General features: G+C 37.9%; 1 protein-coding gene across 8 annotated transcripts in view; it reads right to left on the reverse strand.

The window, feature by feature from the left end:
* Window positions 1-20882, reverse strand: part of cacna1da (calcium channel, voltage-dependent, L type, alpha 1D subunit, a) — a 140735-nt gene extending 119853 nt beyond the window's left edge. For 6 of the 8 annotated variants that reach the window (XM_022682587.2, XM_022682590.2, XM_049471580.1 and 3 more), the window contains exons 1-3: window positions 20251-20881; window positions 3922-4330; window positions 963-1068 (exon numbers count right to left, since the gene is read on the reverse strand). In XM_022682587.2, coding sequence (XP_022538308.1) covers window positions 963-1068; window positions 3922-4160 — 345 coding nt within the window. In that variant the 5' untranslated portion in view covers window positions 4161-4330; window positions 20251-20881. Of the gene's footprint in view, window positions 1-962; window positions 1069-3921; window positions 4331-17163; window positions 17428-20250 lie in introns of those variants that run through there. The other 2 variants (XM_049471581.1, XM_049471578.1) reach the window with 2 other exon arrangements.
* Window positions 20883-21248: the final 366 nt, after the last annotated feature.

A 21248-nucleotide genomic window follows, 5' to 3' on the forward strand; every position in this document is an offset into this window, starting at 1 on the left:
CTTATGTCTATGTGAGGTGTGTATTCATTTAATTATTTAACAGAGCATTATTTATAAGACATACTGCAGAACACAAAACTCACAACACCAGATTTAGCTATAAAAGCTGATTCTGCCCTCATTCCTCTCCAGAAAACATCCGTACGTGAAGATCACAGAGTCCTGCAGTAACCCTGTTACTCAAAACGCCCATCTCAGCTCACCCAGCTCATGTCCTCCATTTTCATTCCCCAGACAGTAGAAAAGCACAGTGCAGAAAAACTTCCCAAAGAAATCAAAGCACGAGGTGATCCTCCTCAGCAAGAATGAGGAGATGCTTAAGTTCAACAAACAAATACAGGAGTTGGACAATGAAACTGAAACACCTGGTTTTAGAGCACAATAATTGATTGTGGTGACAGACAGTTCTGGTGGAAACAGGAGAGTTGAGGTGAACATTGAATTCTGCCGTGATTTGATCAGCCGTGGTTTTATGTTTTTTGGATACAATCGGGGTTAGCACCCAAACATCCCTTTCAGACAGCTTCCTCTTACAGCATCCACAGTTAATCCTGTTGGATGTGGTTGGTCCTTCTTGGTGGTATGCTGACATTACCCTGGATACCGTGGCTCTTGATGCATCACAAAGACTTGCTGTCTTGGTCACAGATGCTCCAGCAAGACGTGCACCAACAATTTGTCCTCTTTTGAACTCTGGTATGTCACCCATAATGTTGTGTGCATTGCAATATTTTGAGCAGAACTGTGCTCTTACCCTGCTAATTGAACCTTCACACTCTGCTCTTACTGGTGCAATAATGTGCAATTAATGAAGATTGAACACCAGGCTGCTCCAATTTAGCCATGAAACCTCCCACACTAAAATGATGACAGGTGTTTCAGTTTCATTGTCCAACCCCTATAAGTAATATAGTCAAATAACAAGGGTTTAAAGAGTCAGAAGGTTCTAGTGCTTTACTTACCAGGTCGTGGTTGGTTGAGTTTGAGTCATCCTCAGGAAAGGGGATGTAGACAGCTAAGGCCATGCAATTGGCAAAAATAGCAATTAATATAAAGATATCAAATGGCCTGAAAGCACACAGTTAAGGAATACACACATTATCAGATTTCAGATCAAACATGTCCAATTCAGAAGCAGCGGCAATCTATATCAGCATTCAAATACATAAAAACAAACACAATAAACAAACTACATTACCCTGAATTACGCTGAGAAATCTAATAAAGACCAATCTAATAATGTGAATGATCTTACTTAACATCTGACTGTCTGAGCCGGCTTCAGTAGCCTCTATTCAGTAGCACTGTGTAACAAAACACACACAGTCTCAATACAGTTTCATTATTAAACTATATAAAACAAAAAAATACTAATTACTAAAATTAGCCAGAACTTCACTGTACAGTCAGGGAGGATGATATGAAGAAATGTGAATTTACAGAAAAATACATCTGTCAAAATATGTAGCTTTCTCTGAGATTAATGCTGGTACTAATGTTATGGCTGACCTATAATTATTAAATTATTTATGACTAATAATATATATATATACAAATATTATAGAAAGATACAGCTCTGGAAAAAAATAGAGACCACTTAAAAATTATGAGTTTCTTTGATTTTACCAAATTAAATATCTTTGCTACATAACCAAGCTGAACTGCTTGAATTTTGGCACCAGGAGTAAAGCAGCATAAAGTTATCCAAAAGCAGTGTGTAAGACTGGTGGAGGAGAACATGATGCCAAGATGCATGAAAACTGTGATTAAAAAACAGGGTTATTCCACCAAATATTGATTTCTGAACTCTTAAAACTACTTTATGAATATGAACTTCTTGTTTTCTTTGCATTATTTGAGGTCTGAAAGTTCTGCATCCTTTTTGTTATTTTAGCCATTTCTCATTTTCTGTAAATAAATGCTCTAAATGACAGTATTTTTATTTTACACAAACATATATCTATAAATAGCAAAATCAGAGAAACTGAATCTCTGGTCTCTTATTTTTTAAAGAGCTGTATATACCATATAGACAAAAAGTACATTTTACAAAATTACATAGGTTTTCCTGCTTTTGTTGAATTTAACAGGCTTTTAATGTCCAGGGAAGGTTTCCACTCAAATCTGGAGCATTGCAGTGAGGATTTGATTGCATTTTAATTCTTAATTCTAGAAAAGCTGTGTGTTTGTGTACATTTATACATATGTGTTAGCAATGGGTGCAAAGTAGCCACTTAAATTAGCTCAATGGATTCACTAGCAGAGGTATTCCCCAACATTTGGACACAGAGGGTCAGAACAGGCTTAATCCTGGTCTAATTTCTAATTTCCATGTATCGTCCTGTCCAATACTCGCCTGACATTGTTAATCAGTGATGCTTTGACTTGCTTTGTTTGCGGCTACAAGCTTTATAGATCAATCTTACAGCAGAAGTAGCCGATACTGCTCTCCTTTACATACATTCACTGAATCCAAGTCTATTCTCTGTGCGTCAAACCCATTTAAACCCTGCTATCTGCTCTAAATCTGATACATCTTCAAAACTGGGTTATCAGCTACTTATCACCTCCAATCTTACATTTACTAACTTTAAACAGACAGGAATTCCTGCAGAGAACTGCGACATGCTGAGCTCTTTCCAATCCTGATTCCTCCACTTATAGAGGCATGTAGAGATCCGTATGAGGTCAATCCCCCTACGAGTCAGCCCTTACACCCAAAGCTAAACCCAAAGCTAAACACACAAACACACACAAATACTGTACAAGCCTGCTCCTGCCAGTAACTTCAGTAACTTTCTTACACATAGGTCTTATTTCCACTGCAGGGCTACATAATGCCCAAGATTTCTTTTTCCATTTGCTGTGTTGCTAAACTGGGAACAGGAAGCGCACAGCATCTTGTACTGTAATAATTATGAGACAGTCGCTGTTGTTCAATCTGTCTGGACTCACATTACTGCCCTGATTTCACAGCGTTAGCATGTTAGCATGACATTAACAGGCCTCATTCAGCATCAGTACCACAGCTCTAACACACTGGCTACAGGTGTCGTCAAGCATCACTACCACAGTGTTAGCCCACTGGCTACCAATCAGATCGCACATCACTGCCACAGCATTACTGGCCTCATCCAACATCACTACCACAATGTTAGCATGCTGTCTACCAGCCTGACCACACATCACTATTACAGCATTACCAGCCTCAACCAACATCACTACCACAGTGTTAGCCCACTGGCTATCAGCCTCATCCCACATCACTACCACAGTGTTAGGCCACTGGCTACCAGCCTGATTAAACATCACTAACACAGCATTACTGACCTCATCCAACATCACTACCACAGTGTTAGGCCACTGGCTACCAGCCTGATTAAACATCACTTACACAGCATTACTGACCTCATCCAACATCACTACCACAGTGTTAGCATGCTGTCTACCAGCCTGATCGCACCTCACTACCACAGTGTTAGCATGCTGTCTACCAGCCTGATCGCACCTCACTACCATAGTATTAGCATGCTGTCTACCAGCCTGATCGCACCTCACTACCACAGCATTACTGGCCTCATCCAACATCACTACCAGTGTTAGCACGCTGTCTACCAGAATAGTCTTTGTGGAAAGTGTATAATTAGATTTAGACAACTTTGACACATTTTGGTCCAAACTGGAGACCAAGTAAGTTATAACTAAACTAAACTGTCAAAGACAGCATTAAGTCTTAACATTAACAACCTTGAAATCATGCTTTAACATTTTTGATCTGTTTTATATTCAATATTTTACTTTTTTAACTACTAAAAAATATATAGGCTTAGCAAAAAACACTAAATGCTATGCTACTGCCACACTGCTGTATGAACACTGCCTCAAAGAGCACCTCCACCTGAGTCAGTTCATAAAGGATACTTCCACTCCACGAGGCTGATGCAGGCCCGGCGAATAGGGTTGTTGAGATTGAGGCAGAACAGGGCTCTCTGAGGCCGAGTGTTCGCCGAGCTGCCCTGCTTCTTGCTCTTGGCATACTGCTGCCTCTTCTTCTGCGCCAAGGAGCCCACCGGCACCACCGACGACGGGGGCGGGGCCGCCGGGGTGGTGGGCGCTGCAGCAGGCGGGGCTGTGGGCGGTGCAGGGCCGTTGGCGCTCATGGTGCCGGTGTGGGCCGGAGCGGAACATCCACCAGCACGGGCCTCCCAGAGGAGAGGGCAGAAGGACGGAGACGAGGGCAGGAACAGGGGCGCCGGGGCGTGTCAGTATCACCAACAGCCTGGCAGATCACCAGAAACAGGAACACTGGTGCTGCTGGCATAATTTGCCTCTGAGGAGAAGAGAAGGAAACAATTAGTGTTCAATAAAAACACTGGAACAGCAACCACCCAGAGGAAGCTTTTACAGTTTACAGGTAGATTCAGATTTAAGCGTTTCAAAGCATTTTATATATGGATGCATTGATACAGGAGATTAAGGCTGATGCCAGTATCTATTAGATATTTTTTAATGCAAATTGCTTTTAGCTCTTAGTGGTTTTTGTGTAAAACCTGTTTACACCTGGTTACTGCAACCATTTCAAGTACGGTGGGAAATTCTGTTACAATATATTTTTCATTTCCTTCAATATGACATAATTCTGTTGTGGATACAAAAATATAAAAACATTTACATGGTGTATGTCAAAATATCATATCACAATATTCATTTGAAAAATATACAGTACTTTTATATTTTTGACATACGGGCAAAATGCAAATGAACTGGACGTTTTTCTCTGTAATTAAATGTACAGTTGGTTTGGTGTTATTAATGTACTCTAATATAATCTATTTGCGTATTAAAGCATATTGTTGATACAATAAGACATTTTATTCTAATAAAGGGCTCCAAACTAACTCTGTACCACAGTCACCAGGACAGGAAAATAGCATTATACGCTATTTTTTGTAATGATCGCCTGATCTTTTTTGTTCTATTGCTTAGCATATGGTCTGTTTACAGATAAAGTCCCGCCTTTCAACATAGAGCTTGCTGGTAAGGCTGTGAGAGGAGGAGGGTCAATATAGCGCTAGTAGGAAAAGACCCTAAAGAAAAAAAATTATGGTTGGTGGATCGCCATGTCAGTCAATTGGGGAGCTTCAAAAGCGGCAAGGTAAGCAGGGAAAATGCCCTACTTGCTGACTAGTGGTGGAACAGCGCTTTTAAGAAAAGAAGATGATTTTTTGCAGAAAAAAAATAGGTGACACGTAAAAACAAATGATGACATCATGGCAGTAACAAATACAGAAATAAATATAACAGTAATGTTATTAATACATAAATATATTTTTGGGACAGACGATTTTCTGTGTGGGATGGTTGACAAAGTTAGTCTGGAGCCCTGAGATATGTTAAAAAGTAAATGTATTTAGCTGTAATATAAAATATATTTGCATTTTAACTACATCTGAAACACTATAAATAACTGCCGTGAAATGAATAAGACTAGCTCTCTTAAATCCTTAATTCTCACTGCTCTCACGACTGAAATCCAAATCACAGTGCAAACCAAACCAGCAGTAACCAGTTATGTTTATATTATATGTAGCTATATTGCTAACTGCTAAGTTGACCTAGATGTGATGTACTGCATTAGATGTAAACTAATGCAATACATCAATCTAGGGTTCAAACTGAGGGTTCAAACTCTAACCCATATCTGCTTATTTAGCATCAGGAACATAACAGTGCTTAAGAACAAAGGAGCACAGACGTAGATGGAAACAAACTGAGAGAATGTAAAGAGAAAGGCACTGAGAGACGGAGAGAGAGATAGAGAGAGAGAGAGAGAGAAAGAGGGAGAGAGAGAGGGAGAGAGAGAGAGAGAGAGAAAGAGGGAGAGAGAGAGGGAGAGAGAGAGACAGAGAGAGAGAGAGAAAGAGGGAGAGAGAGAGACAGAGAGAGAGAGTGTCAGGGAAGTTTGTAGGAGGCGATGTGATTTCCTTAACCATTCCACTACATTATGCAACACTGTGGGTGTTGAGTCAAAATCTACACGCTGAGACTTTGGGTCTTAAGGTTGGTATTCATTACCAGCAAACACACATTCAAAAATAAGCAGCGCAATCAAACCAAACTAAAATACAACCAGTGCAGTGTTTTCTTCTGCTGCTGCTGCTGCTGCTGAGATCACAGATGGCAGCACGTATGCATGAGTGAGTGATGTCAGAAACGGCTTCTTCCTGAACCGATGAAGAACTCATTGACATGACAGGCCGATTCGTTTCCTCCTGTTCACACTGACCCTATTTGCACCTGGTCACTTCATTTGACTAGTATCTGGATTGTATCCTGATTTTAACCACATGCTCAAATTAAGCAGTCAAGCACAACATTATGACCAATAAGATCATATATCTACACCTAGTGCTGTGCGATTTTACGATAAATATCATTTCTACAGTAATTTCATCAATTATTCATGCAAATATATAAAGTAGGCTAGGATTAAATATATTGGCGTGGTCATTTTGCAAAAACTGGGTTTATATAAGTGATAATAAAGTAATCTTCTTCGTGGCGCTGCTTTACGTTATTTAGTGCAGCAATATATATATATATATATATATATATATATATATATATATATATATATATATATATGTATCAAATGAAAACAGCTAATTTGTTCAAATTTATACAGTTATTTAAATTGAGTTATCATAAATAAACTCAATTAACATTTTTTAAAGTGTCCGTCAAATAACGTAAAGCAGCGCCACGTCGCAAAAAAAAACGCTTCATAATGTAGTAACGTGCTTTACGTTATTTATATATATATATATTGCTGCACTAAAAGGTAGTAATTCTCATTTGTGAAAGTTTGGTTTAATGTCACTTTAAAATAAAGTTGGAAAAAAAGTAAGCAATGATAATATTTTGTTATATTTTTCGAAGAATAACTGAAAACATATTCAAATGTGTTATATCATGATACATATCGTTATCGTGATATAAAAAATTCTATATCGTGATATATGATTTTTTTTCCCATATCGCCCAGTACTATCTACTGGGTATATAGGACACCTCATAGTTCTATTTTCTAATTACAGAGTGTATTCCTGTATGTGTTTCTCTGTATACTTTATTATTATTCTCCTTTTAGCCTGTTTTTTTAATACTCAGGACCCCACAGGATAGAAAACCACCACAGAGCAGCAATTAATATTATTTGGGTGGTGGGTCACTATTCTCAGCACTGCAGTAACATTGATTGGCATGGTGGTGGTGGTGTGCTCAGGTGTTTATTGTCTATTTAGCCCTGCTATAGATCACTGAAATGCTGGTCTCTGAATAAAGACAGGTTCTTGCTCACACATGCAAATATATCACCTCTGATTGGCTAACAGGACTGCAGCAGAGAACTTGCCAAACCCTGCTTCCCTAGTGTAAACCAAGAGTTACTTACACAGTATAGCTAACGCTAACAAGCTCTGTAAACAGAACTGTAAACAGAAACAGAGCTGTTAGCTCCTCTTTAGCTGCTGTAGCCCAGATTCAGCCCCGCCTGTGGGCGGTCCTGAGCGAGGCCATGAACTCACTGGTTGACGTGGACACCCTAAAGTCTCTCAGATCGACTCGTATTTCTGAGGATTTTCTTTTACTATCTACTGCAGACAGTGGAGGCTGAGAGACAGTATCATGTGCAGCATTATATAGAAATCCTATAGTGAGAGACCTATAGTACTTCACAAAGCACAATGAGACCCCCAAGGACTTCAAACCGAACATCTAATAGCTCAATATCTTATGGATTATCCTCCATCACTCAAGACCAATTTTATATAGTTGGATGCACCTTTATTTATGTAAATTACAAAGATTTTTTTTCACATATCAGCGGTTACTCAAATACGTCTTAAAGAGTAACTACACTCTTAAGGCATTTTTACATGAATAGTTGAAATGTGTTGCACTGAAGTAATAATCTATACCAGCCCTGCTTAAATCGCTTAAATTTAGATACAATTATTAATAGAATTTAGATATTTGACCACATTTTGATCAAAAGTTTACAAATGTAAGTCTACAAGCTGACCTGATGACTTTTATTATGACACGTAGCGGATAGTGGATTAGCTGCCATTCACAAACCATTCAGTCATCCACCACATTTAAAAATAAATAGCCCAGTAATTATGATAGAACAGAAAAACTGTACCAACCTATTGGCCTACAATACAGTATAAAACTGAGAGTTTTTCAGTTCTAAATAAATAAAAATGACTGTCCATGGTGAATAACTATGGCTATAGAGGGAGATTGGTCTGGACATGCTGGACTATTTATTTCAGGCTGTACTCCACAGAGTAGAGTGAGTCAATTTCTAGTCCGCAGATGAACTTCAGGGTTTGTGGTCCCGCAGCGGCAGGATGTCAGTTTTCACCGCACTTTGGAAACCGTATGAAGAGCCGGTGCGGCAGCATCGTGGGCTGCACAGCATGTGACCGTCCAGACACATCGCTTGTGAGGACAGTGAGAAAGCCCCATGAGCCCGTCCTCACACACTATCTCCAACACGGTTGGTGGAGGTCACACAACGCGGTTTTAACATTTCGCTTACTGTAGTATTCTTTAGGATAGAGGAAATAAACAACATTTTCACCACTGAGCGTACACAATTTATCTAGCTACTTCATTAATAAACAGAAATTTAGCTGTTTGGCCAAAGGCCGAATACCAATAACCGAATCACTGAACGTACACAATACAGGTAACCCCCTCAGCAACGCCATGTTTCTCATGATTTACCTCAGCAGCTACTCAAAACTGCACACAGAAAGGCAGCCAGTCAAACAAATGCTACGGCTAAGTTAGCTCAAATAGCCCTGTACAGCATGAGTCGTGCAGATCATAAATTCATACTAAGCATGATAAATGGTGCTGAACTGTTTAGTAGGGGTGGGCGATATGGCTGTAAAATAATATCACGATATTTCAGGGTATTTTTGTGATAACGATATACTTAGCGATATTGGAAAACTAAAATAATTCATTCATTTCAGGAATATAGTATAATAGTACAACAGAATAACCATAATGCGGCAAAATAAATAATATAGCATAAAATAATATAATGCAGCAAATAATATTGCAGAATATTTAGTGCATGCATATCATCGCTGTCCAATGAAAAACACAGATCTCCAAAACAGAAAAAACCTTGTAAACTTTCAGTGGAAGTCAATGTAAAAAGAGTTTATTTCAGGTCATTTTGAAGAGTTTCTATTGGTCTATGCATTAAGAAATTTTGGCACAGTGTAAGGGACAGTTTGTCTGTTCAAATTATGTAGTAAACTAAAAATGAACAAAAATGGAGATAAGTGTTTTTTATAGGACAGCGACGAAATATAAACTGTAAACTAAAACAATTATACAATAAATACACTTAAAACTTCACAGTAAATAATAGACTACTTTTAGACAGAACATCTCTATTATCACAATATGGATTTTTAATATCATGATATTTCTGTCACGATATAATATTGCCCACTCCTACTGTTTAGAGTGTAAAAATGAACTTAAACCTGCTGTTTTTGCCTGTTTGCCTGCTCCAATAAGCAGCCATGGGCAGAAGGAGGTGTGTGGACATGAAACATGACTTCAGATTAACAAATCACTTTTTGTCTTTTCACTTATTTGCACAAACATCGTTGTTGTCGCACCTCTAAATGAGGATTTTTGCAAAAAAGGTTAGAAAACTTCTTGTGAATAAAGTGCTGTGCTGCTAAGTTATAAATAAAACTGGTAGTAAGACTAGAACGCCATGCCAGGTCAAAAATAAAACATTAAACAATGCGGTCTGTGTATCCAAAAATAAAGTAAAATATATTGCAATATGCAGATATAAAATGCTTCTGGTAGTCTTTCCATGAGAAATAAAACTTAAAGTTTTCTTTTGTATCAAGCAGCAAAAGCCTAGTTGGTTTAATTAAATTTGCCTCATGTGATTATTGTGTATGCACAGATTGCGATGACGATGCTGAAATATTGCTACATTGTGCGTTAATGAACAATATACCATTAAACATCTATTCATCTTAACAAATAAAGAGTTTATTAGCAGAAACAGATAAGTGCTTATCTGCAAATATACTATTATCTATTTTTGAAAACGAAATGCAAATAGTGATACATATATTTTGCCAAAACACCCAGCCCTGGGTTAATATGATTTTTCACTGTTCTATGAAATTTTCCAACCTTCCAAACCTTCTAAAAATAGAGAGAGATACCCCAAAAATGGGCTATTAAAAGGTTAAGCGGAAAAGGCAGTGTTTCAGCATTTCTGCAGAAATCCCTGTAATGAAAATGATGGGAATGATGAGATCAGCTTGCCGCCACGTTATTTCTTGCTGCCTCTGCTGCTGCCAGTTTAGAAGGTGGTGAATAAATGAGTAGATGCTTTAAAGTCACAGAACAGGTGACCTACTGAAGACTTGTCTATGCTAAATAGATGAAGGCCCCTAAAAGGCAGATTATTCCTCTGATAAAACGAAGGCAATCTATGGAAATTGCTTTTTCTGAAACTGAAAGGTGTTTCCCCCTGTCCTTCCTGTATTGTCTGTATGTGGGTCCAAGTGCAGAACGTACTCAGTATGGCAGCAGTTATATAACAATAAGTGTAAAGGTATAGATTGTAAATTGGTGGCAGAAGATACTGCGTGGCTTTTGCTGCTTTTTCAGGGTACTACTTTAAAATAAGACTATCTTTATAAAGGTTTTATAATACGTTTACAATTAGTTATTAGTTTTAGTTTATTAATTGTTACTAATTAGGTTATGAATGCCTTAAAAACCATCAATAATCAGTTATAACACATAATTAGAAAGGGCAACAATATAGATGGATGTGGGTTCACTATATGGCAAACAACAGGTCATTGTTGCCTTTTCAATATGTGTTATAACTGTTTATTAATGTTTTTTATGGCATTTACAACCTAATTAGTAACAATTAATAAACTAATTGTAAACCATTTATAAACCCTTTGTAAAGGTAGTCTTATTTTAAAGTGGTACCATTAATAAAGTATCATAAAATATATGAATATAAGGTAACAATTTACAATAACTTTCGTTATATATATATATATATATATATATATATATATATATATATATATATATATATATATATATATATATATATATCATTAATAGGGGTGTGAAGAAACACTACTATCACGTGAACGAGACGAGATGAGATTTAAAAATAAAATAAAAAAAAAACCGTCAAAAATGAAAAAATATCCTTAAAGCTCATAAACCATTGCATTATTATACAAATACATTATCAACTGTGTCAGCGGCATGAAATAGTCATAAAATGACAATATATTGTCAAGTGGATACATTTTTTGTTGAAACGTTGAAGCTAAAATACTGTGCTAAGTGCCAGTTTAAAACTAAATAAAATAAGGTAAAAAAAAACTCTTAGTACATGTGACCTACCCAGAAAGGTAGGTCATGGCCTAGCCCATTAAACCCTGGGTTAATTTTCCAGCTACTGATCCTAGTACAGAAACTACTATGGATTATCTGGTAGTCAGGATAAGTTTATCATAGTTTGTGTAGTCCCACAGGGTTCTATTTTAGGGCCAGTATAACTTAGAAAATAATAAATTGATGAATGATAACAGTTGTCAAGCCTTTCCGCTAAAGTCCAGCATTATAAAGAAGTTTCAGTTTAGTTCTCCAGCACCGATGAGCATTACCCCAGCTAGCACTGCTGGAGCAGCAGTAGCATTAGACACTAACTACGCTAAGCGCTAGCTCTTTCATCAATTTAGAGACAAGTATATCGAACTGTAGCCTGCACAAATTTACCGTGCCGTGCTATAGAAAGCTACATGGAAAGAACTGTCAGGCAGCATTTACTAGCGCCAGCCTTGGTGGAAATCTGGAAATCTTAGCTTACTGTAAATAAATGGAAGCACTTTATTGAACCTAATAAACAGTTTTCAGGAGAAAACTCTGTGTAGATTAACATTAAGCGCATAAGGAAAACATGGCAGCACCACTATTCCTTACTAGTGCTGCATTATGCACCTTTTAATCCGATGCACCTTACGTATGAAAATAGATCAGAAAGTAGGCGTTCATTAATAGTGTGCCTTATAATCCGGTGTGCCTTACAGTGTGAAAAATACTGTACATCTCACAAACCTACCAGACCACCTCTCTGTTCTTAGAATGAATATATTAGAATAGAATATATTATTAGAATATATTACTTTTCCAGTCAGGAATACTACTGCTTTAATGTATGTTTGGACATACATACAGGTACATACAAGTTCATTCTCTTAAACAAAACCCACACAGAGTGCATGTCTTTTAGAACACACACACACACACACACACACACACACACACACACACACTGGACCAAACGCTGTCACAGGCTTCAGAATTATTGCAAAGGATGACATGACAAGAGCTCAAAAACCCAAGGAGAAAAGAGCAGAGCATTCATGGCTGTCACTCCAATAAATCAGCTGCTCCAAAACGGCAAAACGGTGCTAGTCCTTGAACAGCCAGGCATCAGCAGAGGAAAACAGGTCATATCTTCCACATATATTCATATATTCTGTATATGTATATCTGCAATAGCCAGGCATATGTTGCATATTCTAAACAGGAAGGGATAAATACACCAACATGAACAATTTTTACACTGCTCTGGTTGTGAGAACACACTGCTAACTATCCAGAATCTACTATTCCCTATTGTTTTGTATTATTAGTAACACCTAATATTGAACAGCCAGGCCACGGCAAACCATATATCCTGCACTGGACCTCTGCAGAACACTTAAAAATAATGAGTTTCTTTGATTTTACCAAATTGAAAACCTCTGGAATATAATCAAGAGGACAAATGGATGATCACAAGCCATCAAACCACCAAACTGAACTGCTTGAATTTTTGCACCAGGAGTGAGTAGCCTAAAATTATCCAAAAGCAGTGTGTAAGACTGGTGGAGGAGAACATGATGCCAAGATGCATGAAAACTGTAATTAAAAACCGACCAGTGTTATTCCACCAAATATTGATTTCTGAATTCTTAAAACTTTATGAATATGAACTTGTTTTCTTTGCGTTATTTAAGTTCTGAAAATTCTGCATCTTTTTTGTTTTCTCAGCCATTTCTCATTTTCTGCTAATAAATGCTCTAAATGACAATATTTTTATTTGGAATTTGGGAAAAATGTTGTCTGTAGTTTATAGAATAAAACAACAATGTTCATTTTACTCAAACATAAACCTATAAATAGCAAAATCAGAGAAACTGATTCAGAAACTGAAGTGGTTTCTTAATTTATACATATATGCAAATATCATGCTTAGACTGGACATATTGATCTGGAAAGTGATAAAAGCACTGGATTAATCCCTGATTTTTATTTTTTACTATTCCTTTTATTTGTTTTCTCAAAACAAATTCATACACAAATCGGTGTCTACTTTAACTGCTAGGCTCCAGCCAAAAGGAAAGAGTTAAAATTAAAACAGCTACTTCCTCACAAACCATAAATCCTATGCTCGTTTTCTGCAATGTCCATGCTTACATTGCATATTTTGTTCTGGAAAAGGGTAAACATTGCAAAATTAACCAAGTTTAACCTGGTCTGGTTGTAATAACACACTGTTAGCTCCAGCATCTATTCAGAATATATACTATTATAATTTTGTATTAGTTTTCACAGTATTTGTAAGAGGTAGTCCTTGAAGAACTAGGTCCTAGTACAAGAAAATAAGTCAGATCACCATATACTAGATATGGTGCTGTATCTCAGCAAAGAGCATGCTTAAAGAACACTGCATATTGTCCTGGAGAAGGGTGAACATTATAAACTGAACCAATTTGGCCCTGGTCTGGTTGTAAGAACACAGCAGATACTGTTGTGGAAAAAAGTCAAATTTTTACTTGCGGACTATATTAGCTATATACAGCGTGGTTTCTCAGCAAAAATCACACATATCTTCGCTATCCAGTAAAAAATAAACCACAATCTGTTCCTTTATACCTTTATACAAAATTTCTTCCTGAATGGACCAGTAGAAACTCTCCAAAAGTACCTGAAATAAATCATTTTTACATTGACTCCCAATGAAAGTTAACAAGGTTTTATATCTCTCCTATAAAGTTGCTGTTTTGGAGATTGTTCCTGTTTTTCACAGGACAGCAACGATATGCTGATCTAGGGAAGGGTAAACACATCAGACCACACATATTTTGCAATGGTCTTGTTGTAGGAACACACTGCTGATTATCTTAAATCTACTACTACCATTTATCATTTACCACAGTTAGCCATTGAACAACTAATCATAGGTCATATCAAAAAGTATGAAGTCATTATCACTTACCCTTTCTCTTTTAAACTATATAATGTGTATACAGTAAACTGAACCAATTGTGAAGTGATATGGTTGTAAGAACACACTGCTAGCTACATATAATCTATAGCATTATTACAAATAATAATTTGCAACAGCTAGTCATTAAACAACTAGACCCCATTAGATGCTCTTGGAGAAAAATGCTGACACTGCATATCTGGGAAAGGGAATACACACTAGACTACCCAATTTCACTCTGGTCTGGTTGTGAGAACACACTGATAAATATCTAAAATCTACTATTCCAATGTATTATTTTAATCTGTCACAGCTAGTCCTTAAACAACTAGGCCACATTACTCACCTTTTCCATTTCTAACCTTATATACACCAAACTGAACCAATTTTCCAACAGTTTAGCCCTGGCCTGGTTGTAAAAACACTCACTGCTACGCTATCTACTATCATTACGTATTATTTTTAACAGTATTTGTAACAGCAAGTCCTTGAACAACTAGGTCCCAGCAGAGAAAAAGAGTCTTTTCACTCGCCTATTCCCTTACATACCCTGTATACAGACTAAAAGGAACCAAACAGAACAAGCTGGGTTACTTTGGTTGAGAGAACACCCTGATACTGCTGGGGAAAAGAAAGAGTCATATATTCAGCCTATTGCTTTATAGACAATAAAAGCTATATAACACTTCAATGCTGGGTAAACACACCAGAATTCACACATTTTACCTGTTCCCTCTACAGACTAGTTAGATTCCCTTTAATATTACATACAGTGTTGTCTCTCTGCAAAGGTCATACTAACACAGCATATACTGGTCTGGGAAAAGGGTATAAACACCAGATTACTCCAATTTTACCCTGGTCTGGTTCTAAAAAAAACACACTGCTAACTATTTAGATTTTACAAATACTATTTTATTAATATTTGTAATAGATAATCCTTGAACAACTAGGCCCATGTATAGGGGAAAAAAATCATTATCACTCACCTATATCCTTTTAAACCTTATAAACAGACAGAACACACCAAACTGAACTGCTTTTCTTTGGTCTGGTTGTGAGAATACCCTGAAACTGCTGGGAAAAAGAGTCGTATCACCAGCCTATTGCCTTATAGACAGTAATAGCTATATAATGCTACTGTGCTGCATCTCTTACACAGCATTTATGGGTGTAGGGAAGGGTAAACAAACACACAGGCTACACCAAGTCTACCCTGGTCTGGTTTTGAAAACACACTGCTAACTATCTAGATTATACAATTACAACTTTATTACTAATTTCCACAGCTAGTCCTTGAACAACTTGGCCCTAGTAGAGAAAAAGAATTATACATAGAAATCATTTCACTCACATATTTCCTTTTTAAAACCTTATATACACCAAACTGAACCAATTTTCCCAACAAATTTGCCCTGGCCTGGTTGTGGGAACACACACTGCAAGCTTCCAAATCTACATACCCCCTTACTCATTACCTTACAAACCTTATACACGGACCAATCACACTGAACAGTACCAAGTTTGCTTGGGTCTGGATGTAAGAACACATTGTTATCTATCTAAAATTGACAATTCCAATTTAGATACTGCAGAGAAACAGCAGTATACACCAAACTGAACTAGCTAAACTAGCCAAGTTATCTTTTATATTGCATACAGCGCTGAATGTCTGTAAAGACAATGTTTACACTGCATTATGGGTCTGGGAAAGGCACCAATCTTACCCTGGTGTGTTTGTGAGTACATATTGTTAGCTTCAGAATCTGCTATTATCATATTTTTATTGGTTTTAATGGTATTTATAACAGCTAGTCCTTGGTCAGCTAGGCTCCAACAGATACTCTTGGGGTATATATAATAAAATAGTCCTATTTCCAGCCTGTTCCCTCAACAAAACAGCTAGATTACCTTTTTATTTCATACAATGTTGTCTCTCTGCAAAGACCATGCTATGTAAGCTGTGTCATTGCAGAGACACAGCACTGTATATGGCTATTATTGTATATAAAGCAATAGGCTGATAATATGCTTCTTTTACCAGCAGTATCAGGGTGTTCTTACAACCAGACTAAAGTGCACTGCATATATGGGTCTGAGGACGGGTAAACACACCAGAAAAACTTTTTAAAATCTTAAATATATCATTCCAATGAATTGTTATAATTTTTCACAGCTAGTCCTTGAAACACTAGGCCCTAGTAGAGGAAAAGGAGAGTCATATCACTCCCCTACTTCCTTTTAAACCTTAATACCTTTTATAATACAGACAGTGCTGTATCTCTGCAGATACCATGCTTACACTGCATATACAGGTCTGGGGAAGGGTAAACACACTAGAATACACCAATTTTACCTTGGTAATGAATCTTTTATCGCTCTTTTTTCACCATTTGTAACCTTACGCACATCTAGGTGGTGTATTTTCGTCCTTATCGAGTAGAGAGCACAGCGATGATGCAGACAGCGAGTGACATTCCCAAAAGGGATTCGTGACACTTCAACCGTAACCTTCTCCTCATAACACACACACACACACACTCTTACACACACTCTCTCACACACACACTCGCTCGCGCAAACGTGTAACGTGATAAAGCTGTCTCTGAAAGACGTCAAAACATGAAACATGCACGCGCCGACATGCTAGCTAATCGGAGTGTAGCCTATTCATGAGGACCGTTAGTGTAGAAGCTAAGTGGCTGAAATCAGCTGATCCGCAGCTGGTAGCTTCAACGGTCACTCACCACAGAGACCACACAGCTCCTCTAACGGTCCAGCCTGCTCCAAAACATGACAACCAGCCACCGCAACGAGAGCACAGCAAAACCCTGACAGAAAACCAAGGTTTTATGTGAGAAAAATGCTAAAAAATCAGCGAAAAGGCCGGTTTAACCTGCCGGGACGCGTCTACAGCTAACGGCTGCTCTATAGGTATAAGTATGCCTGGACCGTTGAGCTACCGTTAATTTAAAAAAATTAAATTTGAATTCAAATCCATGACCGTTAAACCGAACACTTTCCAGCGCGCTGGGCCGCGTCCAAATCCACACACTACCCGCCTATACACTACACAACAGCGCGCTATAGACTACTAGGCTAATGAATTCCCTATTAGGCCAAGTGTACTATTTTTGACACCCTGTTTAGGCTGGTAATGAAGGGGTGTGAGATTTGGGACGCAGCCAAAATATTTAACTCCTTTTTCCAGTGGCCATGAAATGATAAAATGCAATTTTCGTCTATTTTTGAACAGGGTTCCTCTGTTCAGCTTAAAATATAAAAATAAATAAATAAATAAAAATTAAAAGTACCCTGGTGGTTGATGGCTTATGTGAAAGTAGATACCTGGGCCCCAAAAACTGACCCATTGGTTTTCACTATTTGGTAAATTAAATTAGCTCTTATTGATTACATGTTTTAATATTACAAAAAAAAAAATAACTGTCCCCCACAAAAATATTCATATCTTAAAAGTACATAATATCAAACTAATTCTGATTACACAGGTTACACAGATAACTGCTTGTCCACAAGAAGCCAAAATTTTGTTGCGCTACCTGTAATGGTTTGAGTTTTAAAGATTAAAGTTTAAAGATTATCCAAAGAGCGCCAAAAACGTCTCCAAGTGTCCCAAACTGTATCCAAATGGCACAAAGTTCTCCATACAGCCCCACTTAGCCTATTTTTAGGATAATTAGTCATAGTACACTATTTTTAGGCAAATTAGTTATAATCTCCTATTTTTAGGCTAATTAGTCAAAGTGTACTATTTGGCATGCATCCAAATGGTTAAATTAAAGTCTCATTTTTGTGACCAGTTTCATCTTTGAAAAGTTATCTCATCTGCCGTGTAGCTTGTTTTCACAAAAACCTACCTAAAGTCTTTATTGCTGGGCTGCATTCAAATCCCACACACAATCAGCCTATACACTACACAACATCCTGCTATAAACTACTAGTCTAATGAATCCTCTACTAGGACAAGTGTACTATTTTTGACAGCTTGTTTAGGCAGGTAGTGAAGTTGTGTGAGATTTGGGATGCAGCCGAAGGGTTAAATTTCTTCTTTGAGGTGTCCTCCTCTCACCTACCAGCCTATGTAACACTTAACTATATCATAGTTACTACAATAATGAACTCCCTATTAGTGGTAGTTTACTATTTGGGATGCAGTCAAAGGGTTAATTTAATTTAATTTATTTTTGTGACCAGTTTCTTCTCTGAAGATTCTCCTCATCCACCTTGAAGCTTATTTACTGCATCAGAATTTGAATCCAAAACCTGTAAACTTTGCTAGCTGAAGTCTTTAATGTTGGGCTGCGTTCAAATCAGCACACTACCAGTCTATAAACTACATTACAGCATGCTACAGCCTACCAAGCTAATGCATGCCATCTTAATTGTAGTGTGCTATTTTTGACTTCCTGTTAATAAAGCTCGCAAATTGGTGTTAGATTTGGGACGCAGTAGATAAATCAAGCAAACTAAAATTTTCAGTTTTTGGTTGCTTTCAAATCCACACACTACCAATCTATCCACTGTAAGATGGGCCATATAACTACTAATGAATGCCCCTTTAGTTGTAGTGCATTATTTTTACAGCCTGTTTAGTTAAGTGTTGTAGGGTTTAGGATGTAGACATAATAACAAACTGAATTACAATCCAAAATTGATAAACCTAGCTAAAATTCTTTAGTGCTTTCTGCATTCAAATCTACACTCTAGCATCCTACAATTATCAATGCCCTAGGGTGTAATTTTGACACTTTTCCTCTGCATGCATCTGTATTTATAGCAGCAATGACAATTAGGCTAACAAAAAAACTAAATTTGCATTAAAAACCGGCAAAATGAAATTCTTCGCTGCTGGGCTCTGTTCAAATCCGCACACTGCCTAACAGCCTGTACACTAAACGACAGCATCCTACCAAGCTAATAAATGCCCTCTTAGTTGTAGTGTAGCATTATTTTTTGACATCTTATTTAGCTAGTAAATTGGTGTGAGGTTTGGAACACAGCCAAAAGGTTAAAGATGCCTTCACTTTAAAAACTGAATTCGAATCCAAAACCAGCAAATCTAGTCAAATTCACTATTCTTTAGTGCTTTCTGCATTCAAATCTACACTGTTGCATCCTACAACAATCAATGCCCTAATAATTGTAGTGTACTATTTTTTTAAATCCTTTTAAGCAAAGGGTTGTGAGGTTTGGGATACAGACATAAGGTTAAAGGTGTATTTTTCGTTTAGAGCAAAAATGACAATTAGGCTAATAAAAAAAATCATTTGCATCCAAAACTGTAATATGAATGTCATATTTGTCGTAGTGTACTATTTCTGACACCATATTTAAATAGTAAAGTGGTGTGAGGTTTGGAACACAGCCAAAAGGTTAACAATGCCTATACATCAAAAACTGAATTAAAACCCAAAACCAGCAAATCTAGTCAACCTAAATTCTTTGGTGCTTTCTGAATTCAAATCTACACTGTAGCATCCTACAACAATCAATGCCCTAATAATCGTAGTGTACTATTTTAAACATATTTTTAAGTAAAGGGTTAAGAGGTTTGGGACACAGACATAAGGTAATAAGAAATGACAATTAGGCTAATTAAAAAAAAACTGAATTCACATCCAAAACCGGCTAAATGAAATTCTTCACTGCTGGGCTCTGTTCAAATCCGCACACGACAGCATCCTATAACCTACCAAGCTAATGAATGTCCTATTAGTGATAGCGTGCTATTTCTGACTCCCTGTTCGGTAAAGTGGTGTGAGGTTTGGGACACAGCCAAAAGGTTAAAGGTGTCATCATTGTGACCGGTTTACCTGGTCGGAGGACTCTTCTCGTCCGCGTGCAGCTCCACTTCGATTATATCCAAGGAAAACGAATCCGAATAAGAACACTCCACTTATGATCGCACCAAAAGAATCCGGTTCTGTTCCCAAACGGCACATTAAAAGTCATCAGCCCTCAAAACAAAAGAACACTCAGAATACTCAGGGGTGGATGGATGGAGGGGGTGCACGAGAGACACATGAACGTAGGTACACACACACACACACACACGCGCGCGCGCGCACGCACACAGCATTCACGGCGCGCGCACACGCACGCACACTCACACAGACGCAGGAGAGCGCGCGCGTGCACTAATTAAAACGTTCCATGTTCTCGGCGCAAGCAGCGAGCCGGGGGAACGCGGGCGCGCGCACAAGAGGACCGCTCGCTCCAGTCGGTGAGTAAAACGGCGTCTGCGTGCCCGCGCGCGCCCTCCCCTCGCCTGCCTGGCTCGTGCATGCACGGGTCGCCGCTGTTTTTACGTGCCAATTAAAAAATACTAAACGAGCAGGAAATGCAGCAAACGCTTCTTCTTTTCCCCACGAGCGTCCTCGGGACCGCGCGAGCGCCTGTCAGCTCGTCCCTCTCATTCGTCACTTCAACCTCCCTCCGCATCCGGGTCCTTTGTGTTTTTTTTTTTTTTTTTTGCGGAGTGAACTGCTCGGTTGGAACGAGCCGCGTGCACCAAACATCAAAGAGAGAGAGACAGAGAGAGAGAGAGAGAGAGAGAGAGGCTGGTTGCTATTGGTTACGGACCAAACACACTCTCTCTCTCTCTCCATTTTTCTGCCTCTCACTCTCTGTATTTGTCTATCTCTTTTTGTCTGTCTTTCCCTTTCTCTCTATTTTCAGTTTTCCCCATTTATCACTCTTTTATCTATCTTTTTTCTCACATTTGTCTTTTCCTCTCGCTCTTTTAGCACATCTTCATTTTTATCCATTTATCACTTTTTCTTTCCCTCTTTCTCTTTTTATCTATCTCTCT

Source organism: Astyanax mexicanus, chromosome 24, assembly GCF_023375975.1.
Source record: "Astyanax mexicanus isolate ESR-SI-001 chromosome 24, AstMex3_surface, whole genome shotgun sequence".
Lineage (NCBI taxonomy): Eukaryota > Metazoa > Chordata > Actinopteri > Characiformes > Acestrorhamphidae > Astyanax > Astyanax mexicanus.